The sequence below is a fragment of the Mercenaria mercenaria genome, chromosome 17 (genome assembly GCF_021730395.1).
Source record: "Mercenaria mercenaria strain notata chromosome 17, MADL_Memer_1, whole genome shotgun sequence".
NCBI lineage: Eukaryota > Metazoa > Mollusca > Bivalvia > Venerida > Veneridae > Mercenaria > Mercenaria mercenaria.
The window spans coordinates 66,687,483-66,702,698 of NC_069377.1; the positions used below are offsets into that span (position 1 = coordinate 66,687,483).

The 15,216-nt window shown below is 36.0% G+C and overlaps 1 protein-coding gene across 4 annotated transcripts in view; it reads left to right on the forward strand.

The window, feature by feature from the left end:
- LOC123536128 (sodium- and chloride-dependent glycine transporter 1-like) overlaps positions 1 to 15,216 on the forward strand; it is an 89,866-nt gene that overhangs the window by 48,208 nt on the left and 26,442 nt on the right. For all 4 annotated transcript variants that reach the window (XM_045318960.2, XM_045318962.2, XM_045318959.2 and 1 more), the window contains exons 9-12: positions 1,249 to 1,352; positions 2,179 to 2,303; positions 12,537 to 12,649; positions 14,263 to 14,391. In XM_045318960.2, the coding sequence (XP_045174895.1) occupies positions 1,249 to 1,352; positions 2,179 to 2,303; positions 12,537 to 12,649; positions 14,263 to 14,391 (471 nt within the window). The remainder of the gene's footprint in view (positions 1 to 1,248; positions 1,353 to 2,178; positions 2,304 to 12,536; positions 12,650 to 14,262; positions 14,392 to 15,216) is intronic.

The following is a 15,216-nucleotide window of genomic DNA, read 5'->3' on the forward strand; positions in this document are numbered from 1 at the left end:
CACAGCTGAGAGAGAAATCATATTCTTGTTCCATTACTTATATTGAATTAGTGGAAGGATAAACGAGAATTACACCCAAGATTTGATAAAGTGTTATGGTTACTATTTTCCTGTACTGAAAGCTTTTCTATATTTTGTAAGTTTTTGCAGAAATAATTGCTTCTGTCCTCGGAGACTTGCTACAGACATTAGAATGGCAAATGATATTTCTTGTACTTTTGTATTTTGAGAGCCGATATAAATAGTTAAGTTTATTAAGTGGAGATTCTAACATCTTGAAAGGTCAAAATCATTAGCATTTTACAGTGTTAAAAGCTTCTAGATATGATTATTTTTTCAGTATTTTTCTCTCATAATTTATCAGACAGACAAATTATGTTCTTGTTGCATTATTTATGTTGTGAAATTCCTTGAAAGGTTTTACTTTATTATCTGAAAAAGGATTGTGTCATAACTTTATATAGGTTTGCATTTTACATATAAACAATTTGATAAAAAAATCTTTGTGACTACTGTAAAACTGGAGTATTTTGTTGATACAGAATTTTGTAGTTTTGGTCCAAACTAACAATTTCTTTGATTTCAGATAATAAAGATAAAATTAATGTGAATTTGGTCTCTTTGTTGACATTTAATTGTGTGAGTTGACACAGCAATGAAATCTTTGAAAATCACTCTTGACTAACATTAATGATTTCACTGTTAGTAAGGAATATTAGCTCAGATGTGAATGACATAGAAATGTTTTCCCACAAAGATGCTGGGAAACACATCCTGGATTCAATAATTAGCAGGCTTAAGTTTTTTACTTTTACCTGTATGAAGTGCTATTCTGATGTGATTATTATAGGTTAGTAGATTTGTATCGTGAAATATGCACGAGTTCTGCAGTGGAAATACTGCGTGACTTTAGGAGCGCAATATTATTCTGAGAAAGAACGAGTGCATATTTCTCAATGCAAATCTAATGATCTTTTTATAACATACCCATCTACACTTAAAATTATTATATAAATGATAACACTTTGCTATCAAGCCTGACTAAAGTTGAAAATATTGTCGTTAAAGAACTTTTAAACGCGACTGCATACATGAAACTGATGTCATAAATGACGTCACACAACCAATATTCCTACAACCTAACAGAGTTTTTAAATGAATATGTAATAATTGATGTTATTGTTTAAACAACATTGACTTTGAAAAACATTTAGTAAATATATGTATTTTGGCAATATGATATTACAGGTGTGGTCAGATGCTGCTGCTCAGATTTTCTTTGCTTTAAGTCCAGCATGGGGAGGCCTGATTACTCTCTCTAGTTATAACAAGTTTCATAATAACTGTCTCAAGTAAGTCTTTCTCAAAGATAACTATAGAATAACCCTAACTGAAACTTCTGTAGTATTAAAGTCAGACTGGCTTTGCAAAATGTCCTCATTTTTCACCTAAAATTACAAGTGCATTGACCAGATCTTCTTCTTGCGGAAAAGCACACCATTTATCCTACAAGAAAGTACAAATTCTGACACAAGCAGGATTTGAACTTGCCTCCTCTTGAATAAGCTTCTGGCACCTTACCCACTTAGAAGGTCCACTACATACAGCGTATGCATACAGACTAGGGAGCTAGCCTGCTTAGCACAACAGGGAGTGTGCAGATCTACTAATCACAGGGTCAGGAGTTCAATCCCAAGGCCAGAGTTATGTTTTCCTTGACAGTTTGATAGAAGATATGTCTGAAATCATTTCTCCTCCACCACTGATCCTTGTGGAGAAGTTGGCAGTTATTTTCAGAGACCAGATAAGTAATGGTTCATAATCCAGAAACACTGATAAGGTTTGCTGCCCACCATTACATAACTGAAATGCTGTTGAAAAACAGAGCCAAACCTTACACAGAGGCAATAGACTATTAAGAACAAAAAAAAAGTACACAGTCTGGAGTAGAGATAATGGTATTAAGAATGTTAGATGAACTTGAGGTTCAACATTTGTTATATGTATGTTTTGTCAGAAGATGAAGGAATCATCCATGTTTAGATCTATTTAAAAGAATGCTTCACATACACACTTGATGTAGTTGTAGATTGAAAAAAGCCTATTTATTAGTTATAATCTTTAAATAAAAATTGTTGTATTTGAACTGTTAGAAATGTTTGTTGTTTTCTGTTTCAGAGATACTTTGATTGTGGCGTTTGGTAATATAGGTACCAGTCTATTTGCCGGTTTTGTTATATTTGCCATTATTGGATATCTTGCTCAAGAACTCAATATGAACATTGAAGAGGTCGTAGACCAAGGTAACATTTCTGTAATTTTGGAACTTAAAGGTAGTATATCGGACCCCAAAAATAAAATCTTTCAGAATAATAAATGAACTTTGCATTCCATTAATCTATTGATGGGCATACTGCATGTATCACACTTAAAAGCACACAGGACAGAGCTATAACATAAAGGTCAAGGTCACAGGGGCCTGAACATGGAAAAATATTTCCGATTTATAATTTTAGAACCACTTGACCCAGAATATCGAAACTTCATAGGATGGTTGGACATCCAGAGTAGATGACCCCTATTGATCTTGGGGCCATACTTTTAGAGGACAAGGTCACAGGGGCCAGGACATGGAAAACGGTTTCCGATCCATAACTTGAGAATCACTTGACCCAGAACGTTGAAACTTCATAGTATGTTGGACATGCCGAGTAGATGATCCCTGTTACATTTCAGTCACTAAGCCAACCATCAGTGTCTCTGACTTTCGCTCCTGTCCCCTATTGACTTTTTGCCTATCACTATCATGCTGTTTTTTAGCCCACCATCATCAGATGGTGAGCTATTCAAATCACTCTGCGTCCGTGGTACGTTCGTCCGTCATTCCGTCCGTCCGTCCGTTAACGATTTCTCGTTATCGCATCTTCTCAGAAACTACTGGGGGGATTTTGACCAAACTTTGTCAGAATGATGTATTGGTACCCTAGTTGTGTCCCCCTGAAAATCAGACTCGTTCAACAATTTATGAGTGAGTTATGGCCCTTTGTTTATTTCTATAATTTACATAGATTTATATAGGGAAAAACTTTGAAAATCTTCTTGTCCAAAACCACAGAGCCTAGGGCTTTGATATTTGGTATGAAGCATCATCTAGTGGTCCTCTACCAAGATGATTCAAATTATTTCCCTGGGGTCAAATATGGCCCCGCCCCGGGGGTCACACGGTTTATATAGACTTATATAGGGAAAAGTTTAGAAAAACCTCTTGTCCAAAACCACAGGGCCTAGGGCTTTGATATTTTGTATGTGACATCATCTAGTGGTCTTCAACTAAGATTGTTCAAATTATCCCCCTAGGATCAAATGTGGCCCCGCCCAGGGGGTCATATGGTTTACATAGACTTATATAGGGAAAAACTTTGAAAATCTTCTTGTCAAAACCACAAAGCCTGGGACTTTGATATTTGTAATGTAGCATCATCTAGTGGTTCTCTACCAAGTTTGTTCAAATTATCCCCCTAGGGTCAAATATGGCCCCGCCCTGGTGGTCACATGGTTCATATAGACTTATATAGGGAAAAGCTTTTAAAATCTTCTTGTCAATAACCACAACATTCAAATTTGGACCACATATATATTTTTGAGTGGCAAGATGAACCTTGACATGAGTTGACCTTGATTTTGACCTAGTGACCTACTTTCACATTTTTGAAGCTACAGCCTTCAAATTTAGACCACATGCATAGGTAGCAGATGGCGGTTTTTTCTAGTACTTCGGACTTCCGAGCGATGTGGCCAAGTCAGACGGCTTCCGATATCTTACGAGATGCAGACCTGAAAATAAAAAGATACCGTTTACATCTTACTTGAAGAAGAAATAAACATACATAGTAAAACTTCATACAAAGCACAGATTTTTAAATCTACAAGCCACCTGAAAGATAATTCTCAGCCCGCGAAATCTACAGACATTCAAGCCAAATTAGCCATATCTCCAACTTGGCCTTAAAATTGTTAGGGGACAATGGATAAGGCAAATCCACTTGCATTTCTGTAAAGCTTTCAGATTATTATTTTCAGTAGTCTCACAAAAATATCCAGACAAATTACTTTTTTCACTATTTATGTGTGGCATATCTTGACATTTTGACAGTTCAAAGATGTGTAATACTAAAAGGGTTGCATTTACATATCAAGCAGTTATAAAAAAATTGTGCCATGTAAAACTGGATATTTTCGATACATTTGTAGAATTTTGCAAACTAACATTTTACTTTGTTAATCACATAATAAAAATATTTAAAACAAAACTGCCTTCATTCGTTTACATCTTAATGTGTGAGTTTGACACGCCAATGAAATCTTTGAAACTCCATCTGACTAACATTAAGATCAGACATGATTATAGGAATGTTGGCACTGATGTTAATGAAGAAATGATTTATCACAAAATGGGAAACACATCCTGGATTCAAAAATTACAGCAATGTTTTTTCTTTTAAATTGACACATGTCCAAAAATGTAAATATTGTTGATTTGCCCCATGAATACCGACAACCATATATTCTTGGGACTGCATCATCTTTCTGACATGCAAAATAATGACTTCCTACTAACATAGCCCATAATTAAAATTTATATAAGTCACTGTGCACAAGCCTGCATAAATTGTCGAAAGAATTTAAAACCGCGACTGCTACCAGAAACTGATTCAAATACGCAACCAGAAAATCCTCCCTAACAAGTATTTTAATAATATTACATACAGTTAAGTTAAAAATACTTTGAAATAAACATTTTATAAATATATTGTATTTTGGTTTTTGTTTTTGGTATGCTGCTGTGATTTTGTTGTTAAGTCCAGTGGGGGGCCAAAACTTACCTATTTATAACAAGAAATAACGAGCAATCTCTCTCAGTACATCTAGAGAAACCTAATCTTCTTAATTAAAATAAAGATGCTGCAAATGATTTCCCAATCACATCCAGACCTTAAAAGCACCCATGTATCCCACTATCACAACAATTTACTTCTCTCGTGATAGTCTGGCACTACCGATTAAAGTCCACAATACAAATTTAGCTAGATACCGCTAAAACAGATTGCTATACCTGCAGGCTCCAAGCCAGAGTTATTTCGAAAAGAAATATGTCAAACAATTCCTCCGAAGCCTTGTGAAACAGCCATTATTTAGAGAAAATCAAAATGTTGCACTAATCAATACCTATAAATGTTTCTCCTAACATTAATAACTAAACGTTGAAGAAAGAGCTAATCCCGCTAGAATAGATTTAAGAAAAAAAAAAAGTACACTACAAGAATAAAATAAGAATTTAGATGAACCCGAGAAAATTTATGGTGTAAATGAAGTACTCATCCATTTAGACTATCTACAAATATCAAACAACTTGATGTTTAGTTATAAATCCATTCAGTTGATATTTTAAATAAAATATGGTTGATTGAACTAACACAGAGAAGAGTGCGTGGAAATAGTACTTACAGAAATTGCATAATGGTCTTAAGACCATAAACATGAAGTCGTAGACTCAGGACACCTGAATTTTGGAAAATGTATCATATGGACAAATAAAATCTTCCAAATAAAAATGCTTTGTTCCTTCTTGGGCTATGCAAATATGCACATGCACACAACAAGCTAAACATAAAGGTAGGATTTGGCCCCATGGAAAAATATTTCTCTGCTTTTAAAATCTTTCTTGACCATAAAAAAGAAACCTACATTAGATGATGGCTCCATAAACTATGATCTGGTATTTAGAGACAAGGCACAGCCCAGCATACTTTCCGATCCAAACTTGAAAACACCCCCAGACTAGACTTTAGTTACCCGATAGACTGATCTGTACTTTCAAAACCCCAAGCTCTGAATTTAGCTCCGCCCCTGCTTTTCAACTACATTTTTTATTACCTACACAGTAAGATGTGAAAATATTCAAATAATATTTTACATGCACGTATTGTCGTGTGTTGTTTTGTTTGCATTGTTGTTTGATTTGTAGAATGTTGTTTGGTTGTTGTTCCCCCAAAATTCACTATTTTCAACAATTTAGAGGCATATGCCCTTGTTATTCATAAACTACATTTTTAATTAAAAACTTTGAAAATCTGCTGTCCCCACAGGCCAGGACCTTGAAATGAAACCAATATGTATCCTCTACTCAATGACAAATTTTTTCCTGTCGTCAATGGCCCGCCTGACACGTTATAAGACAATAGAAAAGTTTAGAAAAAATCCAAACCTGCCACTTGATGAGAAATATTCTTCGAAAGAAATTATCCCCAGAATCCAGATTCCCGCCCAAAGGCCATAGTATTTAGAAAATGGCAAAAAGTTTGAAAATTTCTTGTCAAAAAAGCCTGGGACCTTTGATATTTGATAAAGTAGCAATCATAAATGTGGTTTCTCTACCAATTTTTCAAAAACCCCCTACGGCAAAATAGCTGTAAAGTTCATATACCTAAATAGAAAGTTTAATCTTCTTCAACATATCAAACAACATTCAAATTTTGACCCATATCACTATTTTTAAAATAACCTTACTGGGGATGTTGACCAACACTAAAGAAAGCATAAAGTACTTCAAAAATTGACAATGCTTAGGTAGCAGATGGCGGTTTTTTCTAGTACTTCGGACTTCCGAGCGATGTGGCCAAGTCAGACGGCTTCCGATATCTTACGAGATGCAGACCTGAAAATAAAAAGATACCGGTTTACATCTTACTTGAAGAAGAAATAAAATACATAGTAAACTTCATACAAAGCACAGATTTTTAAATCTACAAGCCACCTGAAAGATAATTTCAGCCCGCGAAAATACATGACATTTCAGCCCAAATTAGCCATATCTCCAACTGGCCTTAAAATGTTAGGGGAATGGATAGAGGCAAATGGCCACTTGCATTCTGTACTCAGTTTCAAGTATTACTTGCAGAGCTGGACAAAAATACCTGTCAACCGATTACTTTTTTCACTATTTTCAACTGTGTGAGGCCTATATGACATTTGACAGTTCACAAGACGCTCAATGCTGATAGTGGCATATATGCATTTCAAGCAGTTATATGAAAATGATGCCATCAAGCTTACATTCGCATCTGCCAGAATTTCTGCAACATACCATTCTTAAACTTGTTAATCACAAACTCACATCAACAAATATTTCAAACACCAAAACTGCCTTCACTTCAAGGTTTTATCTCTAATGACAGATTTTGACCCTGGCCAATTCGAATCTGTGGCTGGAAACTACCAACTGCTACCACTAGAATTTGTGCCATGGAATACTTTGACTTTAAGAAAATGACTATGACAATAAATCTTACCATTTCAAAGCTTTCATGCTTCAAATTAGCCACATGCAAGAATGTACCGCAACAAACTTGTGGATTTGGACCTTTTTACCTACTTTCACTATTCTCTTCAGACTTAAAAAAAACTTACCACTATCATAGTTGCCATAATTCTGTAATGAACTTGAACCTTGATTTTGACAGTTAAGGACCTACTTACTTCCAAGCTAACGACTTCAAATATAGGAAAATGCAGTTCCTGTGTACCAAAAACTTTTCATTTACTTACGACGTAGTACCTACTTTCACATTTTTAAGGACACTTTTATTTGGACATGATAGTTCTGTGTTACGATATTTGTTGATTTTGATGTGCCAACTTTCCCATTTACGAATTTCGATCCCCAGTACATCCTTCAAAGGACCACTTCTTTATTATTACCGAAATGAACTTTGACCTTAAATGCACCAAGTGATCCACTTTCACTTTCTATCTCAGGCTTTAAGATAAGACCACAATGTAGGATTTGTACGAACAAAACTTGACCACTCGAGACCTACTTCAAATTATCACTACAGACCTTCGAGCTTGGACCACATGCATAGTATTGTAAAAACAAAATTTGACCTTACCTTGAACTAGTACTCTACTTTCACATTTTTAATACACTTACAAAAGGAAATGTTTGGTGTTCCGACTAGAAAATTTAAGACCCACACCAAAAATATTGTTTACTTACCCGGATGTTCCTCCTCCATTCCTACTATCACACTCATCTGTCAGTAACTGAAACCATTGCTCGAACTTTAAATAACCATAGTTGAGGCTCTGAGAAAACGACGCCATAATAGTATTTTGAGGTACTTAAAGGTCAAGTACAGGCACTCTGAAAATTGACACCATTCCGATCATAAGTAGAAACCACTTGACCAAAGTTTAAAGAGCTGATACCTATTGAATTTGCACATGTCCAACAATGTCAATGTGACATGGCCTGAAACATTATACGCATTATCCGACAATTAAAAAAGAACACAACTTGATGCCATAAATAGTATTAAACTGTCACAGGTATGATGGAACATTTAAAAGCAGAATGACCCCATGAAATTGTACTTCAAAGTCCCAAGCTCAGGGGCCGCCACTTTAAAACCATATTCACATCAATAAGTAAGAACACTTGACAAAATAGTTTACATCATTATGGATGTTGGTTGAGTAGATGTTTGATTTTGGGTCACTACCATTAAAATGGCAAGTCCAGGGGACCTCGGAAAAAACCGTTTCCTCTTTAACTAAAAACCCAACTATTGCCAAATGTTAAACTTCATAGGACTGTAAATGCCAAATGTATCCACCCCTACCGTTTTTCATCTCATAAGTCAAGGCACACCTGAAAACATGAAAATTTGTCAGTAACTTAAAACATTACCCAAATGTGAAACTTAATAGAAATGTCATCAGAGTAGATACCCTAACGAGTTTGAAGATCACCTGATGAAAGTAATAAGGCCTAAAATTGACACCATTTTCAAAATAGACCACTTCCTAAATGAATGAAACTACATAGAAATGATTGTCCAGCAAGTAGAACCCCTAAACGATTTTTAGGCGGTCACCTTTGTTAAATCAAGCCAACAACCTAGAATGAAACCATTTCCATATCAATAACTATGAGAGCTTGACCCAAAAAAAGTTGAAAACTTCAAGAAATTGTCAAAAGTCAAAAGGGAAATGACTTCCTATATTTTTCGGCTCACTCCAGTAACGGTCCGAATTCACAGGGCCTGAACATTGATAACCGGTTCCCATCATTAACTTGAAAAACATTAAGAATATGTAAACTTCATAGCAGATTTTAAAACAAGCAGAAAGATATTTCAGCCCGCGAATACATGCATTGCCCAAATTAGATTTCTCAATGGGTAAATGTTAAAGGATCAAGGCCAGTGGCCCTGTTCTGTAAATTCAAATTTTTTGCATACTGAAACACTACCGTAACCAAACTAGTTAAACTATGGAGGATTGACATGCAGGTCAGAGACCTCAATGCTTAGTGGGCAATTGATCAAGGTCATAGGCTCACAGAGCTCTGACATACTGAGAACCACTACCATAGATTGTTAATCAAACTTAAGCGGATAATTCAAACATCCAATAAGCCTCATTCAGTTCAACCATGCAGTGACCCTGGCCTTGAACTTGCGGCTACCCTGACTCCCTATTTGACTTCTTATTGCCTATGAGACTTTCATTGGGTAGACATGGGCTTAAATTTACAAAGCATTTTCTAGTTTGACCTTGATTTGACCTAGTGACCTACTTTCACATTTCTCAAGTTACAGGCCTTCAAATTTGGACCACTTGCATAGTTTCGTGTTCTAAATGAAATTTGACCTGAATTTGACCTAGTGACCTACTTTCACATTTCTGTAAACTACAGCTTCAAATTAGACCACATGCATAGTTGTGTACCGCAACAAACTTTGACCTTACATTGACCTAGTGACCTACTTTACATTTTTGAAGGTACAGGCTTCAAATTTGGACCACATGCATAGTTCTGTGTTACGAAATAAAATTTGACCTTGATTTTGACCTAGTGACCTACTTTCACATTTCTCAAGCTACAGCCTTCAAATTTGGACCACTTGCATAGTTTTTATTGAAATAACCTTTGACCTTAAGATTGACCAAGTGACCTACTTTCACATTTCTGTAACTACAGCTTAGATTTGATCCACATGCATAGGATTTGTTGTACAAAAACTTTGTCCTAATATGTGACCTACTTCCACATTTCTCAAGCTACAGCCTTCAAATTTGGACCAAATGCATAGTTTGTTTAAGAAATTGATAATTGACCTATGATCTAGTGAAGTAAGTCTTCAAATTTGGACTCAAATGCACATTTGGTGTTGCGCAAATACACTTGTATCCCTGTTAAGAAGCATTCTATTGTTTTTTTGTGTCGTACAGCTCGTCACCCAACTTCTGGACATTTAAATTTCAACAAGAATGAACATGAGATAAAATCCTGACTTTAAATTCATTTGCAGGTGCTGGTACACGCTATTTTATGTGGTCACCCGTCAAAGCAAGTCAGGGCCTGTTGACAACCCTTTACCATCATAGTAACCACTTGAGCCAGATTGTTGTTCGAATATGCCCTATGATTTGGTCACATTGGCAAGGTCCAGGGGTGAAACATATAAACCCATTTTTGATATTAACTTTGAGGACCATTCCCAGTGAATTATGATGATAGTCACTGAATGAATCACCCCATTGACTTTGGGATTTGACCAGTAGCCAGGGTGCAGAAAACCATTTGATATGAGCCATCTACCCAGGGATGTGAAAGTTTGATGGTCTTCCAGTGTTTTAGGGCACCTCCTAAAGTAGCCGAGGGCCTACATGGAAACCTTTCCATAAACGAAACCACTTCAAATTTGAAACCATAGTTGTATGTGATGCAGTAGATGACCTACGATTTTGGTCACTTATAAACAAGGTTTTTTACAGGGTCCTGCATTATAACATTCGGCAGTACTTAGAACACTTGTACATGATTGAAACTTAATAGATAATGCATTAGGTATACCCCAACATGGGGCAAACTGAAATGTCAAGACAGGGCTGAAATGAAAACCATTTTAGGTCATAATTGATAACCATTGACCAGATGATGAAATTATAGATATTGTCATGCGAGTAGATGACCCCTAACGATTTTAGGGTCACTTTGTTAAAGGTCAAGGCCACAGGGACCTGAACATGGAAAACCATTTCCAATCAATAACTTGAGAACCTCTCGACCCAGAATGTTGAAACTTCATAGGATGATTGTTCATGCAGAGTAAATGACCCCTATTGTTTTTGGGGTCACTCCATTAAAGGTCAAGGTCACAGGGGCCTGAACATTGATAACCAGTTCCGATCAATAACTTGAGAACCACTTGACCCAGAATGTTGAAACTTCATAGGATGATTGAACATGCAGAGTAGATGACCCCTATTGATTTTGGGGTCAGACTATTAAAGGTCAAGGTCACAGTGGCCTGTTCATGTAAAATCATTTTTTGGAAATAACTTGAGAACCACTTTACCTACAATGTTGAAACTTAATAGGATGATTGGACATGCAGGGTAGATGACCCCTACTTATTTTGAGGTCACTTGATCAAAGGTCAAGGTCACAGGAGCCTGAACAGTGACTGAGAACCACTAGGCCAAGAGTGTTGAAATTTAGCGGGATAACTGGACATGCCAAGTAGATGATCCCTATTGCAGCCAACCATCAGTGTCTCTTTGACTTTCGCTCCTGACCCCTATTGACTTCTTGCCTATAGGACTTTGCATTGGGGGAGACATGGGCTTTTTTACAAAAGCATTTTCTAGTTTGACCTTGATTTTGACCTAGTGACCTACTTTCACATTTCTCAAGCTACAGCCTTCAAATTTGGACCACTTGCATAGTTTTGTGTACCAAAATGAACTTTGACCTCAAGATTGACCTAGTGACCTACTTTCACATTTCTGTAGCTACAGGCTTCAAATTTAGACCACATGCATAGGATTGTGTACCGCAACAAACTTTGACCTTGACATTGACCTAGTGACCTACTTTAACATTTTTGAAGGTACAGGCTACATATTTGGACCACATGCATAGATTTGTGTTCTGAAGTGAAATTTGACCTTGATTTTGACCTAGTGACCTACTTTCACATTTCTCAAGCTACAGCCTTCAAATTTGGACCACTTGCATAGTTTTGTGTATTGAAATAACCTTTGACCTTAAGATTGACCTAGTGACCTACTTTCAGATTTCTCTAACTACAGCCTTCAGACTTGATGCACATGCATAGTTTTGTGTACAAAGAACTTTGTCCTTGAAATTGATCTAGTGACCTACTTCCACATTTCTCAAGCTACTGCTTTCGAATTTGGACCAAATGCACAGTGTTGTGTACAGAAATGAAAATTTGACCTTGAGCTAGTCAGTAAGTCTTGAAATTTGGAACACTCAAAAATGGCACATTGGTGGGCGCTAAGATCACTCTGTGATCTCTTGTTACAAAAGCATCTTCTAGTTTGATTTTCTTTTGTGTGTACAGCCATCTGTCACAAAACTTCTTTGGGACAGGTTTTATAAAATTTCTTGAACAAGGAATTGAACATGCAGATAAAATCATTTACTTTATAATTCATTTCAGGTGCTGGTCTAGCATTTATAGTGTACCCTGATGTTGTTACACGTCTACCATTATCACCACTGTGGGCGATATTGTTCTTCGTCATGATGATAACATTGGGAATGGGCAGTGAGGTAAAACTATATTAAACAGATTCTGTATATTTTATTAGATGGACATTTAGTGATATGATAAAGATCACTGATTATGAATCACTGCCCATGCTGCTTTGGATTTGACCAGTGCCAGCGGTCAGAATTCCTCCATTTGATGATGCCATCTACCTGGCATGTGAAAGGTTGATGGTTCTTCCAGTGTTCCTGCACCTTGCCTGAAATAGCCTGGAAGGGCACTACATTGGGTCCTCGTCCACTAAACCGAAAATGTCAACATTTTACACAGCCCACGACTTTTGTAGTGTGATGCTGATCCTAGGTTTGTACATTATAAACAAGAGTTTTTACTACAGTTATCCCAGTTCTTAAATAGGCATTTCTGTTACAGCTTGTACTTGATTGAAATACTCCAATATAATAATGCTTTGTATACAATCATGGCAAACTGAAATTTCTGAAGATATGTTTGAGAAAAAATATGTTTAAGCATTTTACATTTATATGATTTAGTTATTGTTTTTTAGAACATCTTTAACTTTAATCGGTTCCAAAAGACTTCAATAATGCAAGAACTGTTGTAGTTTTAAATTAGATCTACGTTCTCAACATAGTCTTCATAAAGGTATTGATCGTAAGAGAAAAAAGTAACAAACATCATTACAAACTAAGAACTTAATGACATTTTCAAGGAAGAGTTTGGTCACAGAGACCTTTAATAAACTTTTATAAATAATTAGTACTAAACAAAGCATGCTATTTTTGCAGAGTAAAGACATGCTATGATAAATCCTTGATTATTTATCAGTTTCAAAGCTGTTAAATATTTGTTAACATAAACACTGAAATTATCTTACAGATTTTGTTTTGTTTGTGTTGGTTTAATGCTGTTTTTTAACAGTATTTCAGTTATGTAAGGGCGGCAGTTAACCTAACCAATGTTTCTGGATTTCTTACCAGTACTAACGTGTTCTCAGCAAGCTACTGCCAACTTCCTTACATGAATCAGAGGTGGAGGACGAATGATTTCAGACAATGTCTTTTGTCAGTTGTCATTGAGAACATATGCCGCGCCCAGGGATCGAACCAGTGATCCCACGATCCATAGATCTGCACTCTCCCTATTGAGCTAAGCGGGCAGACTATCCTCTTACAGATCAATAAAATACTATATATATTTGAATACATTTCCACTTATATTAGAGGTTTGAAATTGTATCACTCTGAAGTCTAATGTACAATTTTGTGCAGTAGACCAATTTTGGCATATTTTGAGCTTAATATCAGCAATTGATTGCATGGACACTTAAATGTACTTAGTGTTCATACACATAATATATGTTTGTTTGTTCACCAATTTATTCAGCTTAAATAGTATATGAACCTTAAGTTGTTTATTTGCAGTTTGCTTATTAGAAACTTGTATAATATTTGTCTACTTTCATAGAGACATGTATATATTTGTCTACTTTCAGTTTGCATTAATAGAGACATGTATATTTGTCTACTTTCATTAAGACATGTATATATTTGTCTACTTTCATTAAGACATGTATATATTTGTCTACTTTCATTAAGACATGTATATATTTGTCTACTTTCATTAAAACATGTATATACTTGTCTACTTTCAGTTTGCATTATTAGAGACGTGTATGACAGCAGTACAGGATACAATGCCATCATTGAGACAGAAGAAAACATGGGTTGTACTTGTTGTCTCAATACTTGGCTTCCTTGGTGGAGTAGCTGTCACCTGTGAGGTATAATCATTGTTTATATTTGATACAGATGGTTTGCGGTGATATTAATAAAAGATTCTAAAAGGAAGGTTCATTTGCATACCTGCGAAGTAAAAAAATATGTTAACTGAGTTGTGAAGAAAGTTGAAGGCTTAAATATGAATTTCTCTGTAGTGAACAGTACAAGTGTCATACAAGGAGAGTACAAGTGTCATATAAGGAGAGTGCAAGTGTCATATGAGGAGAGTACAAGTGTCATATGAGGAGTGTACAAGTGTCATATAAGGAGAGTATGTCATATGAGGAGAGTACAAGTGTCATATGAGGAGAGTATGTCATATGATGAGAGTACAAGTGTCATATGAGGAGAGTACAAGTGTCATATGATGAGAGTTCAAGTGTCATATGATGAGAGTTCAAGTGTCATATGAGGAGAGTATGTCATATGATGAGAGTACAAGTGTCATATGATGAGAGTACAAGTGTCATATGAGGAGAGTACAAGTGTCATATGATGAGAGTTCAAGTGTCATATGAGGAGAGTATGTCATATGATTAGAGTACAAGTGTCATATGATGAGAGTACAAGTGTCATATGAGGAGAGTACAAGTGTCATCATATGAGGAGAGTACAAGTGTCATATGAGGAGAGTACAAGTGTCATATGATGAGAGTACAAGTGTCATATGAGGAGAGTACAAGTGTCATACGAGGAGAGTACAAGTGTCATACGAGGAGAGTACAAGTGTCATATGATGAGAGTTCAAGTGTCATATGAGGAGAGTACAAGTGTCATATGAGGAGAGTTCAAGTGTCATACGAGGAGAGTACAAGTGTCATACGATG